The sequence below is a fragment of the Equus asinus genome, chromosome 12 (assembly GCF_041296235.1).
Source record: "Equus asinus isolate D_3611 breed Donkey chromosome 12, EquAss-T2T_v2, whole genome shotgun sequence".
Taxonomy (NCBI): Eukaryota; Metazoa; Chordata; class Mammalia; order Perissodactyla; family Equidae; genus Equus; species Equus asinus.
This window is the reverse complement of record NC_091801.1, coordinates 16,098,327-16,124,313: the sequence shown is the minus strand read 5'-3', so window position 1 is coordinate 16,124,313 and position 25,987 is coordinate 16,098,327. Positions and strand designations below refer to the sequence as shown.

At 41.9% G+C, this 25,987-nt stretch overlaps 1 protein-coding gene and 1 long non-coding RNA gene across 19 annotated transcripts in view; one reads left to right on the top strand and one right to left on the bottom strand.

Moving 5' to 3' along the window:
- SULF1 (sulfatase 1) overlaps positions 1-25,987 on the top strand; it is a 176,255-nt gene that overhangs the window by 95,395 nt on the left and 54,873 nt on the right. For 16 of the 18 annotated variants that reach the window (XM_070481121.1, XM_070481107.1, XM_070481122.1 and 13 more), the window contains 4 exons: positions 214-445; positions 12,203-12,442; positions 21,369-21,520; positions 23,861-24,030. In XM_070481121.1, the coding sequence (XP_070337222.1) occupies positions 274-445; positions 12,203-12,442; positions 21,369-21,520; positions 23,861-24,030 (734 nt within the window). In that variant the 5' untranslated portion in view covers positions 214-273. Of the gene's footprint in view, positions 1-213; positions 446-12,202; positions 12,443-21,368; positions 21,521-23,860; positions 24,031-25,987 lie in introns of those variants that run through there. The other 2 variants (XM_070481117.1, XM_070481125.1) reach the window with 1 other exon arrangement.
- On the bottom strand, positions 8,733-18,307 carry LOC139039888 (uncharacterized). Its single transcript, XR_011493167.1, has 2 exons — positions 18,178-18,307; positions 8,733-8,927 (listed from the first exon to the last, which is right to left on the bottom strand). It is a non-coding gene; the product is annotated as an uncharacterized lncRNA (long non-coding RNA).

The following is a 25,987-nucleotide window of genomic DNA, read 5'->3' as shown; positions in this document are numbered from 1 at the left end:
AGAATAAAGCACAAAAGTGAATTTGCAAAATAATCAAGTGCTTAAACAGCTACCCTCCGCCTGTGAGGGTTTGCCACGCTGACTCAAGCACAGCCCTTTCTCGGCCAGCTTCCTCGCCAGGTCTCTCTTAGTCGTAGCTTTTTTTCTGCGACTGTGTTTGGGGTTTGGGTTTCATTTTTGTCTCTCCCTCTCCCTTTTTCTCTGACCTCCCAGACCTGCAGAAACCAGGAGACTGAGACCTTTTGTCAATTTTGCGACATTGGATCAGACACAATGAAGTACTCTTGCTGTGCGCTGGTTTTGGCTGTCCTGGGCACAGAACTGCTGGGGAGCCTCTGTTCGAATGTCAGATCCCCGAGGTTCAGAGGACGGTTACAGCAGGAACGCAAAAACATCCGACCCAACATTATCCTTGTGCTCACTGATGACCAAGATGTGGAGCTGGGTGAGACGCGGGATTTTTCACTTGTTAGTCTCTTTAGCTCAAAGGATTTCCTGACCTTCCAAGTTGTCAGTAGCAATCAGGGAACATTTTGGGGTTTGGCAGTTAATTATAGTCCCTTACCCAACACCTCAGTTTGTAAGATGAACTTGTATTGATTATAAGGCATTTCGTTTGGGTTTCAACATTGCTTTTCTGTTCTTAAGCTTTTGAAACAGTCTGGGGAGGGGCCCAGGAGAATAGGAGGTTGGAGGAAGAGAGTAAGCGTGGAATAAATACTATAACAGTCAAGGATTTGATCATGTACCTTGGAAACCCTGGGTCAAGAAATTTTTTAAATATTTTGGCAAAGCTGTTCAAGGATATGAGATTATGACCTTGATTCCATGTGGTGTATGTGAATATTGATAGATACTAGAGGAACTTTCAACAGTTATTATTATTAGAGTGAATGATTTCTTCACAGCTTGTAACATTGCTAGGTCATTGAAAGTTACAGTATTTGACATATCTTCTGGTAGTAATTTGCTACCACCACCGTGGCTATGATGTTTTTCTGAAGAATCAGCTCACCTGGGTTAATTGTAGAGCACTTAGAAAGGCTGGCAAAGTCTGATGGTTCTGACTTTTCTTCTGTATCATCTGATTGGGTTTCTCATCTTCTCACCTTCTTTAATGGCCCAGCCCTACGGTCTTGTTCATAAACCTAGGGTCAAATTCTAAGGTATCCTAGGACAGATAAAAAGCTTGCCCTGGGGCCAGCCCCATGGCCTAGTGGTTAAGTTCCGCATGCTCTGCTTTGGTGATCCAGGTTCGGTTCCCAGGCACGGACCTACACCACTCGATGGTGGCCATGCTGTGGTGGTGACCCACAAACAAAGTAGAGGAAGACTGACACAGATGTTAGGTCAGGGCGAATCTTCCTCAGCAAAAAAAGCAAAAAGAAGCTTGCCCTTACAAATTTTCACCACCACTCGTTTCCATTCCTGGACCCAAATTCCTCACTCTCAGCCTGGCTCAGCTAGGCTTACCCATCACACTCGCCCATCACTAGCATCTGTCAGACTCAGTGCCAGCAGAGACCCTGGGCTTCTTTACAGAGCTCCTCTGGCTGGAGTTCTGGAGGATAAAACCCTCCGTGCTGGAACTTGATCTGCATGGAAAAGGACTTTGATTGCCAGTTTGAAACTAAACCGTTGGATCTCAATAAAGTTAACTCCTCGGGTTCAGCTAGGAGCCGGTGCACTAAGGGCCAGCAGGGGGAAGGATGGTTGAGGTTGATTCACAGAGTCTGCTCTCTCTCAGTTCATTTTTCAGACGAAAGTACTGATTTTCAGGCAATATGACGAGATGAAAAGTCTTGCAGGTATGACTTCAGTGTGTGTGTGGCTGGTGATTCAAGTAAAATGAAGTGAACACGTTTGAAGTCACCTTCCTTAACATCTTTCGTATCCATCCATTTCCCTACAGCCAAGCTCACTAGACCTTCTCTTCTCTCCAGTTTTTCCCTAATTGGGTGGTCCCCTGACCCACCAGTCCCCTCTAATCTTGGCCTCTCCTACCTATTCTTCACTCCGTCGCCAGAGTTACCTTTCAAGTATCTGACCAGATCTCTTCTGCTTACAACTCTCCATGGTTTTCCTTTCCCAAAGGATTAAGCCTCTCTCGTTGTAGGCAAATGAGCTCTAGGCCATCTGGCCCTGCCTATCTCTGTGAGGCTATTTCCCTTTCCCCACGCCTCCTCAATGCTTCGTGGAAATAGCTTACACTTCCCTCAAGGTGTCTAGCCGCTTCATCTCCCTCACCTATATTTCATGCCTTTGCACATCTCATCCCCTCAGCCTTTTCCCCTTTCTCCACCTGGAGGTCTACCTGTTCTTCATGACCCAATTCAGATGCCTCACCCTCGGGGTCTTCCCTCACCACAGCCATCCTCCCCTCCAGCAGGATGGATGGAACTTTGCATGCCCTTGGACTTGCCTCCAGCATGGCCCTTAATCCACCACATGCCTCCGTATCTGTCTCTTCCTCTTGACTGACAGCTGCTAGAGGGCAGGAGCGTGTTTTGTTTTGTGTTGCATTCCTGCTGCTGGGAATAGTAGGTGCTAAATTAACTTGAAATGGACCCACGAGAGCCTACAAAGGCTAACCCAATTCCCGTAAACGAATATGGGTATCTGTCCGGTTCTACCTCTTCAATATGCATCCTTGTGTTGAAAATAAATTAAGGAATTGTTTGATAATGTCATCTTTAACAGAATTCCCAATTTCACCCTTACAGTCTAGTTAATTCATTCAGTCAGTAACTATTTACGGAGCAATTACTACGTACTGGCTTCTGTGGGAGGCATGTGAATATAATGCTGAAGGGTTGTAGACCAGCTTCAGTTAACCCAGTTGTTTTCTACATGTTCGTCTTTACCTCTTACTTGGATTTTTCTAGCCAGATCCCATGCTAAGCATTCGCTCATTTAACCTTCACGATTGTGCTATGAAGTAGTTACTATTACTCTCCTCAATTTTTGCATGAGAAAAATGAGGCTTGGAGAAGTCACGTAGGCTGTCGTGAGCTGGTGAAGGGTGAAACTAGGACCTGTGTTCAGCCTCAGTGTCTACAGCTACACGCTTAACCATGATCCCTTCCGTCAATCAGTCCTTCAACAAATATATATTGAGCCCTTCCTAAAAACAACCTGTGAATGCATAGTGATGGTCCAGGGGCTGAGAGAGAGCAGAAACATAGATGGGTCTTGTTATCTCGTTGGCAAAGCACGTTGACGGTGAACCACAGTGAGCCATGAGTGAAATGTCTAGAAAAGACCTTTCTCAGCAGAAAAAGTCTGCTCTTGGCTGAGGGTACTGCGTGACAGAGACTTTTGCCTAGACTATTGTAATGTTCTCATAATTCTTCTTGGATCTTATTGCTGTAGACTTTAGCTGGCTTTTGGTTTTTGATTTTTCAGCATCTTAAGCCTTTTTAAGTGTGCAGTTCAGGAGTGTTAAGTACATTCACAGTGTTGTGCAATCAATCTCCAGAACTCTTTTCATCTTACAAAATTGAAGTTCTATACCCACTAAAAGTAACTCCCCATAGCGCCTGCCCTTGGCAACCACCATTCTGCATTCTGTTTCTAAGAATTTGACTGCTCTGGGTATTTCATATAAGTGGAATCATACAGTACTTGTCCTTTGTGACTGACTTATTTCACTTAGCATAATGTCCTTCCTCAAGGTTTATCCATGTTGTAGCATGTCTCAGAATTTTCTTCCTTTTGAAGGCTAAATAATACTCCATTGTATGTATATACCACATTTTGTTTATCCATTCATCTGTTCATAGAAATTTGGGTTCCTTCCCCTTTTTGACTATTGTGAATAATGGTACTATGAACATAGGTACATAAATATCTCTCGGAGACCTGCTTTCAATTCCTTGGGGTGTGTACCCAGAAGTGGAATTGCTGGACAATTTGATAATTCGATTTTTAATTTTTTGAGGACCCACCATACTGTTCTCCTTAGCAACTGCACTATTTTATATTCCCACCAACAGTGCACGAGGGCTCCAATTTCTCCACATCCGTGCTAACACTTGTTATTTTCTGGGGTTTTTTGATAACAGCCATCCTCATGGGTATGAGGAAGTAGCTCATTGTGGTTTTGATATGGTTGGGTTTTGTCTTGTTTTTTACTTACATGTCATTATGTTTGCCAAGTTCTTGAATAAATCTTTGCCTAAGCAAAACTTTTTGCACTTGCAATACTGCAGGCAACGTTATTAGTGTGCCTCCAGAAAGGTACAACAGACTTGGGAAAGGCTTAGGAAAACAATTACAAAAATGTAACAGAACAATTTTCTTTTTGGGAAAGAATAAAACAATTCTACGTCTTTGTCTCGAAAGACAAAGACTAAGAAAGATTGTAATCAAAGCTTATCAAACCAAGCTGGGAAGGAAAGCTCTTATTCAGTGTGAACGGGGGCCACTCCCTCAACTTTGTCTGAGGACAAGTAAAATAAACTAGTACTTTGTGAAGCAAGTAAGACACATAAGGAATCCATTAATAAAAGTGCTAGAACTTTGCATGTGGATAACACTTTGTCTTTTTCCAAAGAACATTCATTTTCATGATTGTGTGTTATTGTCTTCCCACCCAAGTTGGGTGGGTAGGACAAAGATCATTATCCCACGAGAAAACTTAATCTGTGGAAAGATTAAATGACTTAACGAATGGTTCCCTTAATCTGGATTTCCTTTTTCCACAACTTCAGAAGTTGTTCAAGTTGTGCCTATACCTGTAAATGGTTCAGGTTTTTAAACTACACTAATGGGTGAAGGCTTACCTTTTTTTTTAAGCTGGAAAAACACACATGAATATGATCCACATGAAGTTTGGGGTGATGGTTACCTCTGGGGAAAGAATAGTAACGAAGAGCACCAACAGTATCCACATTTTAAAATTTAAAAAATATATCTGAAGCAGCTATGATCAAATGCTAAGCTATGAGAAAGCTAGCTTTATCAAATCTTTTTAACACATCTTTAGGAGACGTGTTGTTTATTCTAATATTTCCTGCACTTGAAATATTTTATAAATCGAAAAGAAGAAAACCAGAAGTGCTTTCAGGATTTTCCTAGCTTTCTGAGAATGGAGTCAAAGAGATTAGGTTCTAAATCTTTCCCGAAAGGTCCCTTGGTGCCAGTCCGAGAAACCAAACATTGAGCCGATTAGACCATTGGTCTGACTCAATGTGGCATTTCTTGTATTCTTAGGGAATTGGGATGACGCTGACATCTCACTAACGCTGACGCAATGCTTCTCTTAGATCATGAGGGGAATTAAGAAACCATAAATATTTGGAAATACTTTGTTTTTTAAAGCAGAGGTCACAAATCGGATCTGCAGTCCAGAGCTAGCCCACAGATGTGTTTTGCTTGACCAGCACCCTTTTTAAAATCAAAGCAACATTCTAAAAATCAGGTGATTTTAAGTAAAAAAAATCCAGATTCTGACTTTTCTTGAAAATTCAGAAGAATGAAGGCTTACATTCCTATGAGGCAGCCATCAGTTGGGTGCTTCCCGTGGAGTCGAAGCTGCCTCTGTCAGGTGGGCTGTGTCCTCCCCAGGTGAGCGTGGTCCCCACCACTCCCCGTGGCTCCCCATCACTTAAGCCAAGGAGCGGTTGCCATTTATTGTCATGTCCATACTGTTGATTTTCTTATAGTCAAGGGAGAATTCTGTACACCCACATCTCTATGAAAAGACAAAAGCCCTGTGATTTTTCTCGTACCTGGCTGCCTTCACTTGCCTACCTTCTCTATCTAACCCTGTAGGCATTTTTGACTTCCATCCCCCTAAGAAACTAGTCTCCACTTTTAGTGGCCTTTTGTTCTTTGGGGGAAAAAAATACTGAGTCTTTGTGACCTGGAAACATTCCAGACAAATTTATTATCTGCTTCTTGGTCTCTTCTTCCCCCAACTTATTTTTCCCCTCTGGTTTTAGCTGAACCATCTGTGTTTTTCCTACCAATTCCGTAGTTTTGGTAGAAAAAGGTATAATGTTTTATTGTGTTATTTTTTCTTATGCTTCCAGAATTAAAATATTCGATATATCAACAAAGCCATTTTTAATTTGGGAAATATCACTATGGAAGTTTGGCATGAGAAAACAGCTGTCATGTGTTAGTACAGACCATTTACAAATTTAAAGCATTAACCTCACTTCTTCATAAAACAATGCCATCTAGAAACAACCCTGCACAACTAATAAGAGTTGTGTTTGCTTGTTATCACTCATCAAACCATGAACCATTGCAATCCACACGGAGTTGTGTCTCTCCAGGAAGCCAGGTGTATATGAATCCCACATGCCTGGGATTTCCTGAAGGGATGACGATGACAATATTTATTATTGAATTCCTGGTTTTGTCGTTTTTTTTCTGGACACGATAAACGGTCTTACTGAAAATTTTAATGTTTGATAGTACAAAATATTAAAAAATCAAATGCTAAGATATTTGAATCAGGAAAGGTAAAGCTTTGTTGTAAAGTTTAGCATGTAAATAAAGGAATTCAAGCTCTCTGTGTGATTTTGATAAAGTCATTCAGATTAGTGGGACATTTTCTCCCTCCTGCCCTTTTTCACACAGGTGATTTGGGAATAAATGAGTTGGAGAGCGCAGAACGATTTGAATTCCTGGCCATGATTCCGTCCAGTCCCAATAAGCTGTCACATATTGCATCCAGAGTTCTGTTCTTGGAGCTTTGATTTTTAACTCCACCAAAGATGCAAACCTGATGGATCTTCCAGGATTCCAAAGAGTGCCACTTCTGCGCTCCAAGTCGCTGATGGCCTAGCAGCATCCTGGTCCACAGCCGAATGCTGTCACACCCCTGCAGGAGCGATGGCAGACATCTCCAGCCCCAACCTGGAGCTCTGGCGCCGGGACAGCTTTTCTTGGCAGTCGTGAGCCTCAGCTGTGGCCTAGCCCTCCCCTGTCCTCAAGCCAGCTCCATCAGCAGTGCCCTGACGCCAGCTCCTGAACCTAATTACAGTCGCTTCAGAGCATCCCTGCCAGGCTTCCACCTCGCAGGACAACTTTAAACAATAAGGAAGTCAAGCTTCTCGCTTAAGCGGGGGCAGGGGAAGGAGAGGATGGGGGGCAGACACAGTTTGTGCGGAGGGGGAAGAAATGATATTTTTAACTATAAGCCAGGCTTAACATTTAAAGTCTTAAAGAATAGAGGAGATAGTTGACCTCTGTCTTAGTCCATTCAGGCTGCTATAAAAAATACCTTATATATGGGGCGGTCCCATGGCGTAGCTGTTAAGTTCCCGCACTCCACTTCCATGGCCTGGGGTTCAGATCCTGGGTGTTGACTCACAGACGGCTTATCAAGCCATGCTGTGACGGGTGTCCCACATATAAAGTGGAGGAAGATGGGCACAGCTGTTAGCTCACAGCCAATCTTCCTCAAAAGAAAAAAAAGCCTATATAGTCTAGGTGGCTTAGTGGCTTATAAACAAGAGACGTTGATTTCCCACAGTTCTGGAGGCTGGGGAGTTCAAGATCAAGGTGCCTGCCGATTTGGTGTCTGGTGAGGGCCCACTTCCTGGTTCATAGACTGCTGTCTTTTCATTGTGTCCCCACATGGTGGAAGGGGCAAGGGAGCTCTCGGAGGTCTCATTTATAAGGGCACTAATCCCGTTCATGAGGGCTCCACCTTCATGATCTAATCACCTCCCAAAGGCCCCACCTCCTAATACCATCATATTGGTCACTAGGTTTCTATGTATGAATTTTCGGGGGACACATTCAGTCTATGGTAACCTCTCTACCCTCATCCCAGCTTTTGGAGTTCGGATGTAGGTTAGAGACAGGGAGATGGAAAAGGCCAAAGAAAACTCAGTGTGGTGGGGTTAAAGTGAGCAAAAGAGAAATCGCAGCCCCCAGGCCCTTTGCTTCCTAACAACCCTGTGGACGAGGCCAGGGAGCTTTCATTAGCTCCATTTTACGGATGAGAAACACAAACCAAAAGAGGGCAAATGACTTGTTTGAGCTAATCTGTGGCAAAATTGAGATGTTTCCCCACAAGTTCAAGTCCAGGGCTCTTTCTCTTCTCATTCTTCTCCTCCTAAACCCTGTCTTATGAATATTGTTATGAGTCTTAGGCTTCCTATCATTCGTATGAAATAATTGTGCTTATAACAAAGGACCAGCATGATTTGCATTTTAGGCACCAAAGGCCTGAAACCCAGAGAGGTGAGTCACTTCAGCTTAAAACAAAACTGAGCCCTTCCAACTATGGGACAGGACATTGTCCCGTCCACTACTCTCAACAGCCATAAATGAGTAGCAATGAGTTTGATTACAAGATAGTGTTTAGTAGTTTCCCAATGAAACATCAATGATGTAATCACAGTGGCCATAGATGCAGTGCGTGGCAGGGTTATTGGCTGACATTAATCATTGCACAGCCATAAAGAGGAAGGTGCCTTGTGCTTTCCTTACTGTGCATCCTAACCCAGCAGAGAGAAGAGGTAGGATTCCTGCATTCCACCCTCTCTGTCCACCCAGAGAATTCACCAAGATCGGAGGCAGCATTTGACCCCAGTGTGGCTGTCAGCAGCTGAAGACAGATGCATCTCAGCCCACGCACCCCTCACCTGGTCCTGAGCACCTAAGATCACCTCCGCCCTGAGGGGGCAGGAGGCAGGTGTTAGTGTCTGTTAGTATCTCCCCTAAGAGGCCAGAGAAGCACAATATGAGTTGACAGAAAGTAAGACATACCTTGACTATAAGCAGACATCATTTCTGTCTCTCAGTCTTGAAAACATCACTGTCACAGCCGGTACTCATCCTAGGCGTAGTTTAAGAGCATGGTCTCTTTGCTGACTGCCTCCATTTATATCTGGGTTCCGCTGCTGAGGGTCTGTGTGGCCCTAGGCCTGTTATGTAACCATTCTTCACCTTGGTTTTATCATCTGTAATATGGGGATAATAAACAATAGCACCCACTACAAAGAGTCATTTTCAGGATTAAATGAGTTGATGCATGTGAAGCACTGAGCAGAGAACCCTGGCTGAGAGTAAGTATAGAATCAGTGTTTCCTCTGCCTGTCTGCAGTACCTTAGAGCCTTGGAAGTGGCCTAAGCCACTTAGATGTCTCAAAACGAGGCACTTACTAAAGTCTCTTCCAGCCCTAGGCTTTCCTGATTCTGCATCCAACCTAGAGTACTTCTCTAAGTATGGTCCATGGGCAAGCAGCGTCAGCATCACCAGGGAGCTTGTTAGAAATGCACATTCTCGGGCCTTCCCTGGTCTTATTACATCAGCATCTCAGGGTGGGCCCAGAATTCTCTGATATAACATGCTCTCCAAGTGATTTTAAAGTTACAGGAGCACTGTCTGAGAATCTTCTCTTTACGGAGAGACTTCAAGCCAGATACCCACTCCCAGGAACCCTAATGGTGGAGCTGCAGTGGTTACAGTCACTACGGCGACCATGTCTTCATTGATCCCTTTGACATGTGGGCTGGTTGGAAGCAGAGCATTTGGAGGGATGGTTTAGGACCTCAACACAATCAGCTCAGTTAATTAAGACGAGAGTGATACTTAGAATGAGAGGCGTGTCCTGGCTGGAGTAGTTCCAGAAATTAAGAATAGGGCTGAGTTTTAGCCCCAGTTTTTGTATTATTTGACCTTAGATCATATTTCCACATACCATCCAGTATTTGCAGTCCAAATGAATCTGTAAACTGGAGGTGGCAGCTTTGCGATTCAGGACCTTGGAAGATGGCTTCCAGTTGCATCCTTTTTTTTTTTTTATTTGAGTTCAGCTAGGCTCATAAAGGACACTCAGAGAGCTCATTCTTTGAAACAAAGAGACTATTAGGCAATGAGAATCCGTCAACAGTGTTTGCTGAGTTTTCCTGAAATTCAAGATTCTATAGTAAGTAACCGCTGCAGAAATCTAAAGAGGAGAGAGGACTAGTGAATAGACATCAGCATCTACATCTCACTCCCTTCCCACTCTTGTGTCTCCATCATCTGTTTGCCTCCAGGATGTTTCCCCTGTATGCCTTGGCAGTGGCCTAAGCCACTTAGATCTCCCAACGCAAATATATTTCCCAACACAAGTATAAAATGCAACATTTCTGATTAGTTACTTCTATAGGGCATATTTCTCTTTAGTTACTTCTTGACCAACAGTGAAATAGCTACTTTTCCAACTTTCTTCCCATGATGAAAACTTTGAGGTATTAGTTAACTCAGCCTTCTGATGCATTACAGTGCCTCTTACGTGCTTCTAGAGTTGCTCTGTTTTAGTGACCAGTACAGTTCAGGTTCTCATCACCTCATGGCCTGGCGGCTTCAGGGACCTCTTGGCTGTCCCCTTGATGGACCAGCCTATTCCCTCCTCAATCGTATACCTCTGTTGCCACATTGCCACAGCAACACCTCACCATACTGTTCATGCCTTTGACAGAGAACCTATTCTGCCTTCATTCTGTCAGTTCTATCAAATCCAAATATGGCTGCGCAGCCTCCAAGCTATTTGCTATCTCTGCCTCCTACATTTCATCAAGAGAATTCTCCATATTCTTTTTCATTCCAGAAAGTCAGTGTGCCATCCTCGTCACTTCACTTCCTTCTTCCCACCTCCAGAGCACGGCACATACCGTCCTCCCCATGCGCCAAGAGTACACTCTGCCCATTTTCCTTCCTCCTTTACTTCCATTGCTCCTCCTGTCTTATTTCGGAGCTCTTATTAAACATTCACTCGGCTCCCCTCGATCCTCGTGTATACTGCTATGCTATATCTGCATTCCTATGTGTATGTTGCTTTGCAAATATCCCCAAGCGACTTTTCTATGTTGGTTCTCATCTAGATAGTTTCGTATTGAGGACCAGAGGCCGCAGAGAATTTTCCATTCTTTTTGTTAATGCTACACTTAGAGGACCAGCCCAGAGTGCTGAGGTTGATAGAATGTTCAGCATGAAACGGGAGCTCCCTACATGTTACTCACTGATTACAAAAAGGTTGCTTGATCCCCTGAAGATAACCCGAGGGGAAAAAACAGTTAGGAGTCCCCTAACTGAAGCACATTTTAGGGGACTCTAATGAGACCCAATTAGAACCTGCTTACTGTTTGCATATGTTTCATGTGAATGGTAAAAGCTAGTATGTGAAAAAATCAGGCTAACTGTGGCTTTTTGGACGGTTGCATGCTCTCCTGTGCTCTGAATGCTTGCCTGGTTTGCATTACGATTTCCTTCCTTGCTAGAAAACTACATAGACTTTCCCCCTTTCTTTGGAAGAAGTGGGACCTGTTGGAAATGTGAGGCTCCGGGATTCAAATGCAATGGGCTTGGCTGTGGTGCTCTGTAGTGCATTTCTTGACAAGTCCTGAAAAGACTATTGAATTCTGGCCTGAGTTTTTTTTCTGCACTGTTTGGATGTGTTTCAGCTGCAGTGTTTGGCTGGATGGAGTAATCGAAATAGAATTTTTTTCTTCCTCAGCAATCTGATGTTATAATTTCATCCTTTACAGTTAAAATGGAATATTTTACTACCATGTAAATACTTCTGAGTGCAATAGAATCATAGTTCTTTCAAAAGCAAACAATCTATCTTTTAAAATTACATATAAACAGGTGAAAATATAAACTGGCAGTGCTATCCTGATAGAAAAACTGGCAGGTATGTGATGAGTTTGCTAGAGGGTACCAAGTTACATTAAGATCTTTTTCTTTTTTTCTTAATTAAATACAGGCATTTTGAGGGACTTCTGCTTAAAAGGGAAATTTTTTTTCCCCTTTTAATTTCATATGATTAAAACACTGTCTGGTCATCTCTGCACTGTCACCAACATTGTGCATGTGTGGTAGGCTGGAGTTTGATCCTCTGTGTAACAAGCTGTTGTTCACCGGTAATCTTCAAAGGGCTGTTGGCCTTTGAACCTGCTCCATATCTAAAATTCTAGCTTTAATTATCAGATTAGCCTGCATTTTTTTTCTTTGTGATTAAGGAGAGAAGAAGCTGAAACGTGTTTATTATTCTGCAAAATACTTGAGATGGTAGGATCCCAAATGTTTAAGTTTGTTCTGGAAATGAGAGCTGGTCAAATTAGAGACTCCTTCAAGCCAAGAGAGGGAAATTAATAAATCAGGAGGACAGAGTCACTGAGTGACACGACATAAATGGGCGTTCGTGTGGCGCGCTCTGCTAAACAATGCTGGAACTGTGCCTTTCAGGGTCCCTGCAAGTCATGAACAAAACGAGAAAGATAATGGAACACGGCGGGGCCACCTTCACTAATGCCTTTGTGACGACGCCCATGTGCTGCCCCTCCCGATCCTCCATGCTTACCGGGAAATATGTGCACAACCACAACGTCTATACCAACAATGAGAACTGCTCTTCACCCTCGTGGCAGGCGATGCATGAACCTCGGACTTTTGCTGTATACCTGAACAACACTGGCTACAGAACAGGTAAAGAAAGGAGGAAATTTCTAGCCCATGAAATGGACTTATGGGTAATATGTCTTAGACACAGGTAACTGCACTGTGTAATGAAATATATGAAGTTCCAATAAGTCTCTAAATGAAAGTCTAGGCTTTTCTTCTGTATCCGTGTCCTCCCCATCTCTTACTTCTGTACTCGGAAGACTGTACCGATAAGAAATCCCTTAGAGAAAAGTCAGAATGATTCTCAGTGGACACTTTATGAAAGTGCTGTACCCATCAAAGCATCCAGCAATTGGAATTTTCCAGGACAACGTGCAACAGAAGAGTTTTCATCCTGTTTACCTGCATACCTCAACCTCTCAAATCTCAAGGGATCATGGCACAGCTTGAGGCTTATCTTAGACGGTAAATTCCTATTGATTATTCCAATGAGTAATCATCAAGTGTTTTGAAACGACTAGCACCTACCCCAGGGTGGGGGTGCAATAGATGATCAAAATTATTGATTGAATTAATAACTGAATGAATAAACCAAGGAGATGTACCTTATTGATTCAATTATTGATTCATTCATAATTTATAAGACTTGGAATTTCTTTAGCTTAAGTTGTGGTTATTTTTAGGTCTTGGATATTTTCCTCCATCTTCCAGGAAAAGAAGGCATCCCAATTGCTACACCTACTATCATTGTTTAACCTACATGGAGCAGCAAGAGGGTTTTGGCTAGTTGGTCTTTTGAAAATTGGGGATCTCTTTCAAGAAGGGTCATGAACATCACGCCAATCTTTCTAAGAAAGACGCAAGGCTCCTTCTGGTAAGGTAGCCCTCCAAATCCTTTATTCTCTCAGCATTTAGATGCTCTCCTCGAGTTTTCTGAGGTTTTCTTCATGAAAGGAAGCCAGGATATTGAGAAGGGGGCTGTAGTACAAAAATGTTTTTTTTTTTTTCAGAACCACCTAGACTTATTCATAAGAATTAAAGATTTCATTAAAGCTAAAGCTTGTTGGAAATAACTTTCAGGTCTACAGATTCTCTGTTCTGAAGATTTAAAAGTAAAGGATTTCGGATAATGTATTCTCTCAAATCTCTTTAAAAATGAAATTAATGTTTCCCCTTGGGCTCAGGAAATATGTGGCCATTTGCTTTGCAGAGGACCCTGTGGGCACTTAATACTTGTTATTTATAGATGAAAATATTGATTTTGAATACGATAGCATCGTCATTCACAGGCATCTCAAAATCTACGCTCACAGAAGCTCCTCCCATGCATCTCAAGACTGTTTGCTTATGGTTAGGAAAGAAACTAGGCTGCTCAGAGTGCCTTATCCTGAGTGTGTTTTCTCACAGCAGTGATTTAAATTTACAGCACCTTTCATCTGAGAACACTAAAGCAATTTGCAAATCCATCAAACATCCCTGGAGGGTTCATAGCCAGCAAGTGTACTTGGCTCTGTTTTATAACCAAGATGGGGATTTCAAAAATTGTATGACCAGCTCAGAAGCAAAATCAGAAATGGTCCCCTAATGCCTGGTTTCTGATTTTAACCACCAAATTGTGTTTTGTTCATGAGAAGTGTTGTGTAAAGTCAGTGCCTTTCAACTCCCAGGCTCTCTGCAATTTAATCCCTATTAGCAGACATAGAGCCAGCCCTGGTGGTCTAGTGGTTAAGATTCGGCACTCTCACCGCCATGGCCAGGGTTCGTTTCCCGGTCAGGGAACCACACCACTGTCTATCGATTGTCATACTGTGGTGGCTGAGTGTTGCTGTGATGCTGAAAGCTACGCCATCAGTATTTCAAATGCCAGCAGGGTCACCCCTGGTGGACAGGTTTCAGTGGAGCTTCCAGACTAAGACAGACTAGGAAGAAGGACCTACACCCACTTCTGAAAAAATTGGCTGTGGAAACCTTATAAATAGTAGTTAGAATAGACTCAACAGTACTAATAACCAGCAGACATAGAGACACAGAGGGTTGAAACACAGACAGTTAGAACTTTCACCGTATCCAGACTGATATGGACAGTGCCGGCCATGAGATCATAAGAAATAGAGATTCGGGGTGACACAGAGAACCCTGCCAGTACTTAGAGCGGTCAACTAGGGCTTGCTAACTTGTTTCAGGGCTAAATCAAGAAAGGGGGAAAAGAAGATGAATGAGTTCTGGAGAAATGGTGTATCTGGTACTTGTTCCAGTTAAACTATGCTGTATCCACCCTATGCATTACAAAAACTTGACTAAAACTCAAAAATAATTTGGTTCCATTCCCTTATTTTCAGATGAACAATCTTAGACCCACGAGATTAAGATGACTTTTGAAGTGACACATGTGTTGTTCCAATGGGAAGAGCAGGTGCCAGGACCTTGGTCTTGAGGGCTCTTTCTGTATGCCATCCTACCCTTGGGGTTAGGTGAACGAGGAAACTGCGCACCAGAAGGTTTTCCCAGTGACAACTGTCAGCACCTTTGGTGCAGCCCAGAGGGCGTGCTTCAGTTAGTTGTGTTCCCCAGGGAGAGGAGATTGCTCCTGGAAACTAAGTCTGATTCTGAAGCCAACCTTCTCCCCAGGGGTCTAGACGCTTAGGTAATAATGGAATTTATACTGAGTCATCCTACAGAAGAAAAGGAATTCTTTAAGGGAAGCAAAGACTTTTCCAAATTCCTGGCTAGGAATAGAAAAAGAATGATATGCACTCAGGAAAATAAATTTTTAATGTGTCCATTAAATCAAAAAAATTAAAAATTGGAAGACTAAATTGGCAATGTTAGAGATCTATATAATTTAAACTTATCTTTGATGGGAAAACATTGAAGTGCCACAGACAATTAGAACATAAAGAGGTCTTTGTAACAATAATTATTGATCCATCCAGGGACAGAGACTCATTTGAAAATACACAAATAAGCACATCATGATGACAGGCATCTTAGGAAATTAAGAGAATTGGTGAGTAGGTATTAAACCAACATAATTATTTATGAGCCACTAAACTGGTGGGAAAAAAGCCAATATATAAAGATTTTATTGTTTTCCTAATAATGAACACATTATTTGGAACGTTTAGCTGAGAACCTAAGAAAAATAATGAAGGAAGCTGAAATATGTATTCCACATAAATATCCATCTAGAGAAAAACACAAAGCTGCAATCAGGTTTATGAAGAACAACTCGGAGAAGACAAATGACTAAGAGGCTTATTTTGGGAGGCGTCCAGAATACATGGATGTAAATGAATCGAATTGATCCAATATTATACTTACCATTGTATGACATGATTTTTCTTTTTCAGAACTGAGGCATATTTTTGGACTGGCTATAGTGTAAATTTTTCTAACTTTACTCATGGAAAATATGACTCTACAACAGCTTAAATGTCAAGAAGGGGAAAATACAGTAACGTGTCTATTGCATTTTATGTTCTGACAAGTGAAGTGGGAATGATATTGTATTATCTATCATAAAAATGAACATCCTGCCTATCTGCTCAAAAAAAAATGTAGTTTAAATTTCTTGTGAGGGTATAGACGTGAATGTAAAACCTGGCATAAGTTTTAATGTAAAAGTAATAACTGATGTTTGAGAAGTAGCACCAAGTAATAGAAAAGAATCCTGAACAAGGATTGAGGATAGCTGAAGTCACATCCCAGGTCTGCCTTTAATTTGTTTTGAGAACTTGTCCAGGCCAGTTTTCCAACCTATGTAATGCAGAGATTGGACTAGAATGATTCCTGAGTGTTCTTTCCTGTCCAAAAGTATATTGTAATTTTATTATAATCACTGTAATTATTATATTGATTCATTTAAAAATTGTAGTGCTCGAATTATAATCACAACACAGGATGCATACAATCACATATGAATTAAATTTTAGTCATGCTAATTCTATTTCATAACACTGGGGTGGAAGAGCCAACATTTAATAGAGATCTACAATTAAACTTTTTGAAAGAATTCTTTTGTAACAAAACAATTTAGATATATTAATCAATTTTCCAGTTTCATGTCTTTTTACATTACAAAATTTATTTATGCTACCTATAGCAAGTATATTTATTTATTCTCTAATATGAGACTTTTTTAAATGTAGAATTACCCTAAAGTAAGACAAACTAATGTTGTCATTTTTATGAATGATGGTATTATAGATTTTTGATAAGTACATAAACATAAGATATAGCATACCACCGTATGCCATTTATTGAGCCACATTGTTGAGTATGCTGTATCTAGTACACCAGACACTAAGATATTAAGAGATAGAAAGTCAGATCCTTGTCGTCAGTAGACTTGCAATCTAGTCGCAGAAACCAGGTTCATGTGCAAGTTGACATAAGAGTAAATCATAATTTAAACTTTCTTCAAAGTTATGTATATTTTTAATTACTACCAGCGAAATCTTACCAGCCCAAACCTAGCAATTAAATGGAGTAAAAGCTCAATTAGTATATCATTTGTTACATTAAGTAAGATTTAAATTCTCCACAGCATCAGAAATCTTTTGCATAGCTGCTGTTGCCGACTTAAAGTTAAATGCCTTTGCTTCAAATCGTTCAAGGAAATTTTTCTAAGACAGTCCCGGACTGAAGCTGCATGGCCTAAAGTCAACAGTAATTATAATCTTTCTGATCTCTCTCCCTGTTGCCCAACCCCCTGCCACCTTCTTAAACAGCTGTGAAGGGAAGCGTTAATGGTGTCCCAGAGAAGAGAATGATCTAGAAGGTCGGGTAGATGGTGTGTTAGTGACCGATTCAGATAGGAGTAAGCTGAGTTGAATTGCCAATGCCAAAGGATAGAAAAGCTTCAAACTGTGCATAATATAATGGCAAGATGGGCAAGAAAATGAAATTCACCTTAGGGAGGGAGAAAGAGATTTAATACATCTGGAGGAAAATATTTAGAAGCCCAGATAATCAATTGCAGAGCGCTGCCAGGAAACATAATGCTGAAAGAGGCCAGGGGTGATTACAAATGAGTCTCAATGTCACCAGGCAACAAGACAGGCCAGAGTAACTGGAAGCTGACAACACTGGGGTGCCACATGGTGACACATGAGGTCCTGGACTCTCTTGGAACAAGTGTGATGGGTGAGGGCACATCTGGAACACTGACTACGTTTTTACACTCCATTAACACAGAGACACCAAAAACCCGGATGGAGTTCTAAAGCGAGTAACCGGGACTATGAAGAGACTAGAAGGAATAGTTTATAAGCAGAGAATTAAGGGACGGGCAAGAGCCATGGCAATGGGTAAAAAACAGTACAAAATAACCCAATGAATGAAACAATGAGGGAAGGGCAGGAATGATTCGGCGTGGCTGCTGCCAGAGGGAAAAACAGAACAAAGCGGAAAGTAGCAGGAGAAATCTAGAAACTTATTAAGCAGGAAAATGGAAGTCGAATGGGAGAGAATTTGTTGACAAAATAAGTCAGATTGGAGAAGAAAAATATGTTACCTGTCAAGAGATGTTTTCAAATATGCAAGTGCAGAACTCTGGAACAAAGAGTTCTTGCACTACAGAATGGCCGATTATTTAAAATCAGAACACGGAGTTGAAAGGATAATGGTAATGGTGATGCTAATAATAATACACATAGAAAACCCTTGTTATGTGCCAGGCACTGTGGTAAGCACTTTACATATGTATTAACTCATGTAATCCTGACAACAGTCCTGCCACTATGATTATTATCATCTTCATGTTTTTACAGAGGGGGAATTGAAAGCAGAGAGAGTTAAATAACTTGCTGTGGACTTACAGGTAGCAAGCAGCAGACCAGGCTCGGAACCCAAGCAGGCCGGCTCCAGGTTCATATTCCAAAGCACTCTGCTCTTTCACTTCTTTGAAAACAAAAGGAGAAAGAAACGGAATAAACCCCCAGGGATGAGGAGCACGCCAGAGGAAAGAGCTGCGTCTGAGGTTATTAAGTGGAAGGTTCCTGGAAACAGTCCCCTTGTGAAGTAATGTTGGTGGGGTGTGGCCTTGGTCCGCTGCCTGCGACTCCAAGTCCCATTGCCTTTTGTCAGAAAAGGAAAATCATCTAGTGGTTCTATGTGAAAAGATGGTTAGTCTCTGCAGACAAGAACCCCACATTAGAATTCCTACTGTGTGCAGTTGGCTTAGAGGGAAATTCTGAGTCATATCTGACGTGAGACGCTCTGACACTTTGTCCCATACCCGTCATCTGTCCCCGGGCCCTGGCAGAATCCTCAAGCAGTAGGCATTCGGCTAATTGACCACTTGATTGACTCACACATTTGCAGATTCAACATATAAACATTCATTCAACAAATAGACAAACATTGCCGTGTTGCTCAGAGTTGACTCAACTCTTCGAAGAAAATAAACTCAATGAGAAATAACCAACTTCAACAATTCTGAAGCTCTATTCTATGAAAATATTTAGACCAAATCTGCTTTAAAAAATTATAATTCAAGTGAAAATACAAAATAGACTCTAACAAGTCTAGAACATGTTAAAGAACTCAGAATACATTGGGGCCCAGGAACCCCAGTTCAAGAACAAAAATTATGGAGCCTGTACACTATGTTCAAGGATAGGGGGCGGGGAGTACGGGGATGAGGCAAAGACAATGTCTGCCCTCAATAACCTTACAGTCTAAGAAGTATTAGGCTTACATATGAGTGTGACTATACCACCAGAAAGAAAGAGAAGATGGCATTAGAGCCACAGAGACAAATTCCTGTGTGATTGGGGCAAAGACTGGGAGTGAAATGGCATCTGCTCTGGCCTTGATACTAGAGAGGGAGAAAATGGAGACAATCGCACAAGCAGAGGTAGAGATGGAAACCAGAGGAAACACATTAGCTAGAGAGAGGGAGAATTAACAGAAATGCAAGACGGGGTTGGAAAGAGAGGGATTTTGTCCAGACCCAAGGGAGTTCTTGGATGGCAAGCTCTCAACTTAAACTTGATTCTCTAGGTGGGGAGGGTCCATCCAAGATTGTGAGAAGAGGGTGATGTGACCGAACTGGTCTTCAGGAACGTGGTAGTGAGAAGTGGCCAGTGGCTAGGAAGGCCAGTCAGGAGACTATGGGCATCCATGAGGGGTGTCAAGTATCAGAGAAAGAGGGAAGGTTCGAGAGCGATTACCCAGGTAGAACCTACAGGGGATGGCAACTGCTCAGCAAGAGGAGCAGAGATGCAGATGGAGTCAGGGAAGGCTCCCGGGTGCCAAGCCTAGTTAACCAGGAAGGTGATCGTGCCACTCAGAGAACTAAAGGACATCTGAGGAGAGAAGTAAATTTGGAGGGGAAAATGATTAATCCCCTTTTAGACGACTGCATTAAGGGGCAAGTGAAACATTCAGATGAAGATCTTCTACAGGTCATTGCATACCAAAGATGAAAGCAAACTAAATAGCTGTCCCATAAAGAGACAGAAAGGATGAATGGTGGATAAGTTTAAGATTCAGAAATGTGTGCTTGAAGAGCAATACCTATGAAGAACCTCATTCTAGGATCTGTTTTTATCATCTCAAGCCAGTCATCCAGGAACTACCTTTCTTCATGGATGCAAGTAGAAGCACCTATAAAACCTGCTTAATGAAGCTGGGAGGTGTCCTTGACATGGAAGTCATCTGGCTGGCCGCAGAACGCGGTCTCTCCCTAAAATGAAAGATTGCAGCCTTTTAAAAATCAGAAAAATTAAAACTTGCATGCATGTGTGTATGTATGTATGTATGACATGCTCCTGTATCAATACATATATACATATGTAAAAATATGTACCACATACACACATACATATACCTATATATACGTACATACAATAGAATTTTCTCTAGTCCTTCATACTTGAGAGGAAGGCTATGTGTATGGCTAACAGGGTGACCAAAAAACTACTAGGTTCACCCATAATAGTGCTTGTTTATTCCTGTTTTCCTGGTGAAATTACAATAACTCCAAATAGACCCTCTTTCTCTCTCAGGTGTGCCAACAATACGTTTTTGGCTACCCTTCTGATAGTTATAAGGTCTTCGACTTCAAGATCTAACCCATTTTCCACCCATTTTGTTCCTGAATTCCCAACCTGCCTTTCTCTCCCCTTTGCCCTCTCCTATCGTTATCTTTGACAGAGGACCCCTTTCGAAGTTTCCCTCTCAGAAAGGATTAGTCAGCCCTGTAGCACGGTGGCCCTTCTGGGATGTGAAAGTTACAAATGTCAAGTCTCTCCAGTGGCCTTTTCAATGGGCAGTGGAGCATTTGTGGCACATACACTTCTATATACTATAATTCTATGAAAATTAGTCATCCGTGTAGTAACTCTACGTTGCCAGAATTTTTTATCATCAACAATAGACATACACCTTTGTAAAATACACATAACGTAAACACTGATGAGGTAAAATACATATATGTGACGTACAACTTCTGAGCACATCCCATAAAAATGGAGGTTACCACAGTTCCTTGATTGGGAAAATTTGTACTCTCTGGATATGGGAAAACAAAGACGAGCTTTTCAATAGTGTCATAATTCGCAACTCCCAAACAGTAAGTTAGGGAACTTATTTATCACAAAGACTGAACTTTCAGCTCTCCAATGTTTGCCCAGAGGTGGCATTCCAAAATCACACTACCTACTTCTCTGACTGTTACATCAACTTAACAAAAGGGTACGTTCTGCTTTTATCCCAGTAGAGCCACAAGTAACAGACGCACCCACAGTACCATGCTCATCGTGGTGACTTCACTGAACTATAATCCATGTGCCTGGGTGCTACTTTTATTTATTCAAAAGGAAAATGTGTGTGTGTCCCTTTGCCAAAGGATCTGAGTATTACGCTAATATTATTTTGGCATCCACTATTACCTGGGTTAACTTTTGTTTTACTGTCTCCTTTTCAAGTCATAACCTCATACTTAGGCATTGATTTATGATTAATCACTTCATATGAGAAAATCATCCTTTTTTTCCCGTTGCAGCCTTTTTTGGAAAATACCTCAATGAATATAACGGCAGCTACATCCCTCCTGGGTGGCGAGAATGGCTTGGATTAATCAAGAATTCTCGTTTCTATAATTACACTGTTTGTCGCAATGGCATCAAAGAAAAGCATGGATTTGATTATGCAAAGGTAATTTTCAGGCACTTTCACACTGCATCAATTTACTTCGTGCATAATGGGGAAAAGCCATTTTCAGTGAGTTAACCTATCCACCACATTGGCTCTCTATGTTCTCACAATGCTAGAATGAGAAATTTTAAGGTAATTTTAAACTCCAGGCAGGAAAAGACTCTCAAGGAACACTGACTTTGAATAGTGATTTTTTTTCCCCTCATTAGGTGGAAAGGCAATCAGCCTTTGACGAAAGTATCATCAAGAAAATCATAGATGCCTCCACGCTGTCTTGTGATAATTTTTGTTTTTTCCCCCTCTAGATGTGTCCACATAATCAAATGCTCATCTCATATTGTTTTGCTTCTCATTGGGGTGAAAGTCTATTTTGTCTTTGGCTTCAGATTTAGATGTAAGAATAAGAGCAGACAAGTGCAATAACAAAAAATTGGGAAACCACATTCCTTGTTTTTACTTCTGTCTGACCAAGCTTAGACATGTGACAAGGACACCTGCCCGGGAGCAGCTAGAGTCCACCCAAGTCTCTAAGGCTATCAGTCCTGGGATTTCCAAATCAGTTCATAGAAACTGAAATTGACATGTCCCGTGGTTCTTTAACAAGTGGATCCTAGATTAGACTTTTTTAAAATTCACAAAGTTTCTGTGATTGCCAATTTAAAGCAATTTTCAGATCACAAGAGTAAAGGGGAAAATATCTTTGAATTTAGCCTGCTCGTTAGCCTAAAATATCCTCTTTCCTTCTAGCCTTACCCATCTCTTCCTCATTTATCTAAAAGAAGCCAAGAATCTGCTCTATCTAGCATAGCTCGCTGTGAAAGAGCCATTGGTAGAAATCAGAAAACGGGACCTTGATTTAATTTTGGCACGTTGCTGTCTTTAGGCTTGGCCTGATTTGAGCACAAGGGACCTGGTGGGAGATAAGGTGTCAGTCTCTCTCATATCCTTTAGAAAACAACGAATGCAAATGAGTTCACAAACATTGCTAATAGGTTTCCAGACTCATCAAAGTTGAGAGCTGGCGGGGACCTTGGAGGCAGAATTGAGCAACGTCCTCCGAAGTGCTCTAATTGTCACTGCTTTCATTTGTTATCTGTGGGGATGCTTTTCACGCTCCTTGTTCAAGCTATTAACCTTTCTTTCCCTGTTGTCCTAAGGAGAGCAAAGTAATCAAGATTCCCTCCAAAGACTAAATCAGCGTAACTTGCTCATTATCACAGCTGATTAAGTGTCAAAGACAACTGTGTCCGAAAAGAAAATATGTCTTTTTTTAGTGAGGAAAGGAATGAAACAGACACTCCCATGGAAGAAGGTGATAGCCTGTGGACTTGCCCTAACAATGACATGTGACACAGATTTCGTCCCTTGGGCACTGCTTCTGCAGCTGTTCTGGTCCTTGAATCTACATGTGATTAGTCATGCCTGGATGCCCCTGATACTGTAAACCTTGCCCGGGTGCTTTCGGAATAAAGTTTATACTGGCGCTTCAGGCCAATGATACACACTTAGAGGAAACAGGTGGTTTAATTTAGTTTTTCATCTTTTCTTTCCTTTTCATTCCATTTCTTCCCTCCCCCTCATAGACTTACATCAGCCCCTTTGACTGCGGGTTAAGTCATTTTATTAACAAATCAGGCTCTAGTCCCAGCAGCTGTATCATTTTAGTTGTGCAATTAACAGAGTATAATCTGCACAAATCAACCGCTTCCCATACTGAGGGTTTCAAGTCAATTAATTAATAAGATGTTGCAGCTTTTCCCTGTGCACCCACATTTTGGCCACAGTTTTCATTAGCAATTTGCGTAATTCCTACAGGTGAATTTTTAATTGAAAGAAAAGATCTATTCTTTTGTTTGTGCATTTATGTGCATGTGTGCTTGTGTGTGTGTGTGTGTGTGTGTTCTGCAACTGTGAATTTGTAGTGGGCGTGGGTGTTTCCTGCCCTTGAAGTAATTAAATTTTTTGTCAACGGATTACATCAATGAAAGCCGAGAAGGAAAAATGTATCCGGTGTTTCAAGCTCTAGCATTTGGATTGCCAGATCTGATCATTATCTTGGGCAAACAGGACTTGAATTTTTTCTTTCCTCATTGCTAAATTGTGCATTACTTAAAATAAATTTTTTGCATGTTCCCAAGCTACCAACCCTAGTAAGTACCTGGCAACCGATTTTCTCTGTTCCGGAAGATGTTCTGCTGTCTTGGGAAGTTCAGCACCCCTCCCTGCTTTAGACCTTACATCTTCACTCAGTGAGATGCTTCTGAGGAAAGCAATATTCAAATGTGATCTGATGAATGTCACCTTTTGTAATTTTTGTTTTGTGTCAAATGTATGTTTCAGGACTACTTCACAGACTTAATCACTAACGAGAGCATTAATTACTTCAAAATGTCTAAGAGAATGTATCCCCATAGGCCCATTATGATGGTGATCAGCCACGCGGCGCCCCACGGCCCCGAGGACTCGGCCCCACAGTTTTCAAAACTGTACCCCAATGCTTCCCAACACATGTGAGTAATATCAGCTCTGGGACCTGCTCCTCACCCCGCTCCTCCCCCTCCCCCATTTCCTTCCCCACTGCATCTCCGCAGGGCAGGAACACCGGCTTCTGCCACCGGGCCTGAAATCAAGGGCTTGTCTAGGTGGTCTGATTAAGACTCATGTTTCCAACATTTGTAAGTAGCTCAATGGAAAGAAAGAAGCACACAGGGTGAATGGGGGCGATTTTTATCAAGAGTTCCCATCAGTTGTCTTAAATAATATGCATGAGTGTGATCTAATAAAAATGATGATCAGATAGTATGCTTTTCATAGCAGCAGAGGGGCGACCCCGGTCTGGTTATAGAAACATGGGTTTGTTTTCTAGGCGAGTACTCTAGCAGCTTTGCTGCAGATGTGCAATTAGGATTCCTGCAGAAAGCAGCTTGAGTGGACTTGCCCAAGAAGCCTTCTCAGGCCACGGCTTTAAAATAACCTGCTGTTTCTTTCCGAGAGGCAGGGGCCTTGGAGAGGCGGGGGTGGGGAGGCACAGAGGGCTGACGGCGTCGGGGCCGAGACAGAGAGCAGAGTGCTGGATTATGCTTGTAATTCTCACTAGCCAAGGGTGGAAAAGTCTGGATGCCTTGGCAGCAAACGACATGATTTTGTTTTTTACTCTGTCAACACATTTTCTTCCCATCCATTGCAATAATATGCAGTCTTCCGCGCAGAGCAGTTGGCCCTGTGTGTGCTGAAAGAGAGGTAGGCAATAGGGAATTGGTCTCTGTTTCCTTCATCACTAAACCTCCAAAATTGGTTCTTAATCTGTTTGTGCTTAAATGCCATCCCTTTTCATCCACAATGATTTTGTAGCCATGATCCCAGACAGAAAGAAAATAGATTAAAGGTACTTCCATATGAAAAGAGATAAGTACGTACTGAAGGCACTCTAGTTGCTGGTCATTACATATCCCTTATTACGTATATATCCCCGTATATGTTCTTTATATTCTTTTTTGTATTATATTATAACTAATAGACTAATGGCTCCTGGTCAGTGGTATTTAGGTCATCTCTAGCATATCAAGCAATTTAGAAAGAAGGAAGGAGGGCAGAGCTGACTGAGGACAGGAGCTAATAATAAATATGAAGCCAGGGTGGAGAACCTACTGAGGATGCCCAAGAACTTGGAGGATGGAAGTGTTTTGATGCATAAAATATCGTCAACAAATAAAGAAGGTTGCCCCAGCACCTGGGGAATATGGTCTGGATGAGCTGTTGTATTTTAGATAGATATATAAGCCTCTGAAGATGTAACCTACATAGAATCATGCAACTACGTTTATGAATGAAGCCCGAGAGTGGCGAGTGTCTCTCCCTTATAGATCGTTACAAATTTAGTAACTAGCCGGTTCAATGAAAGGAAAAGGTCTTCGTGGGCTTCTTCCATAGCCCATTACTCACCATTCCCTTTTCTTTGGAATCAGAGATCATTTCGTGTAGCTTCCTTTGTTGCACTAGCAGAATCTCAGCCTACAGTGACTTTCTAAAACTTACTGGTGTTTTCCCGAGTTTGAGGAGAAGGAGTTGACACAGTGTGGTGTTTTATGGCTCCTTAGAAGTCAGTCTGCCTTTGAAGCTTCAAGGCAAGGTCCTGAGCCTACAGCAAAATCAGCCGCAGGTCAGAGGTTCTGACAGCTCAGTGGCATGCACAGACAACAATCGCAGGAGGAGAGGAATCTGCAGAGTTCTCAGGGCCTCACCGATAGCTGAAAAATAGCATCTCTGATTCCAGTAATTCCAAATTCTTAGTTCCACAAATATTTATGAGTGCCACCTGTGGACTCTATACAACACAGCAGGGATACAGACATGAGGAAGACACGACTGCTAACAGTGGAGAACCAATAAGCTAGGACATGGGTTGGCATACTGGGGTCAAATCCAGCTTGCCACCAGTTTTTATTAATAAATTTTATTGGAACACAG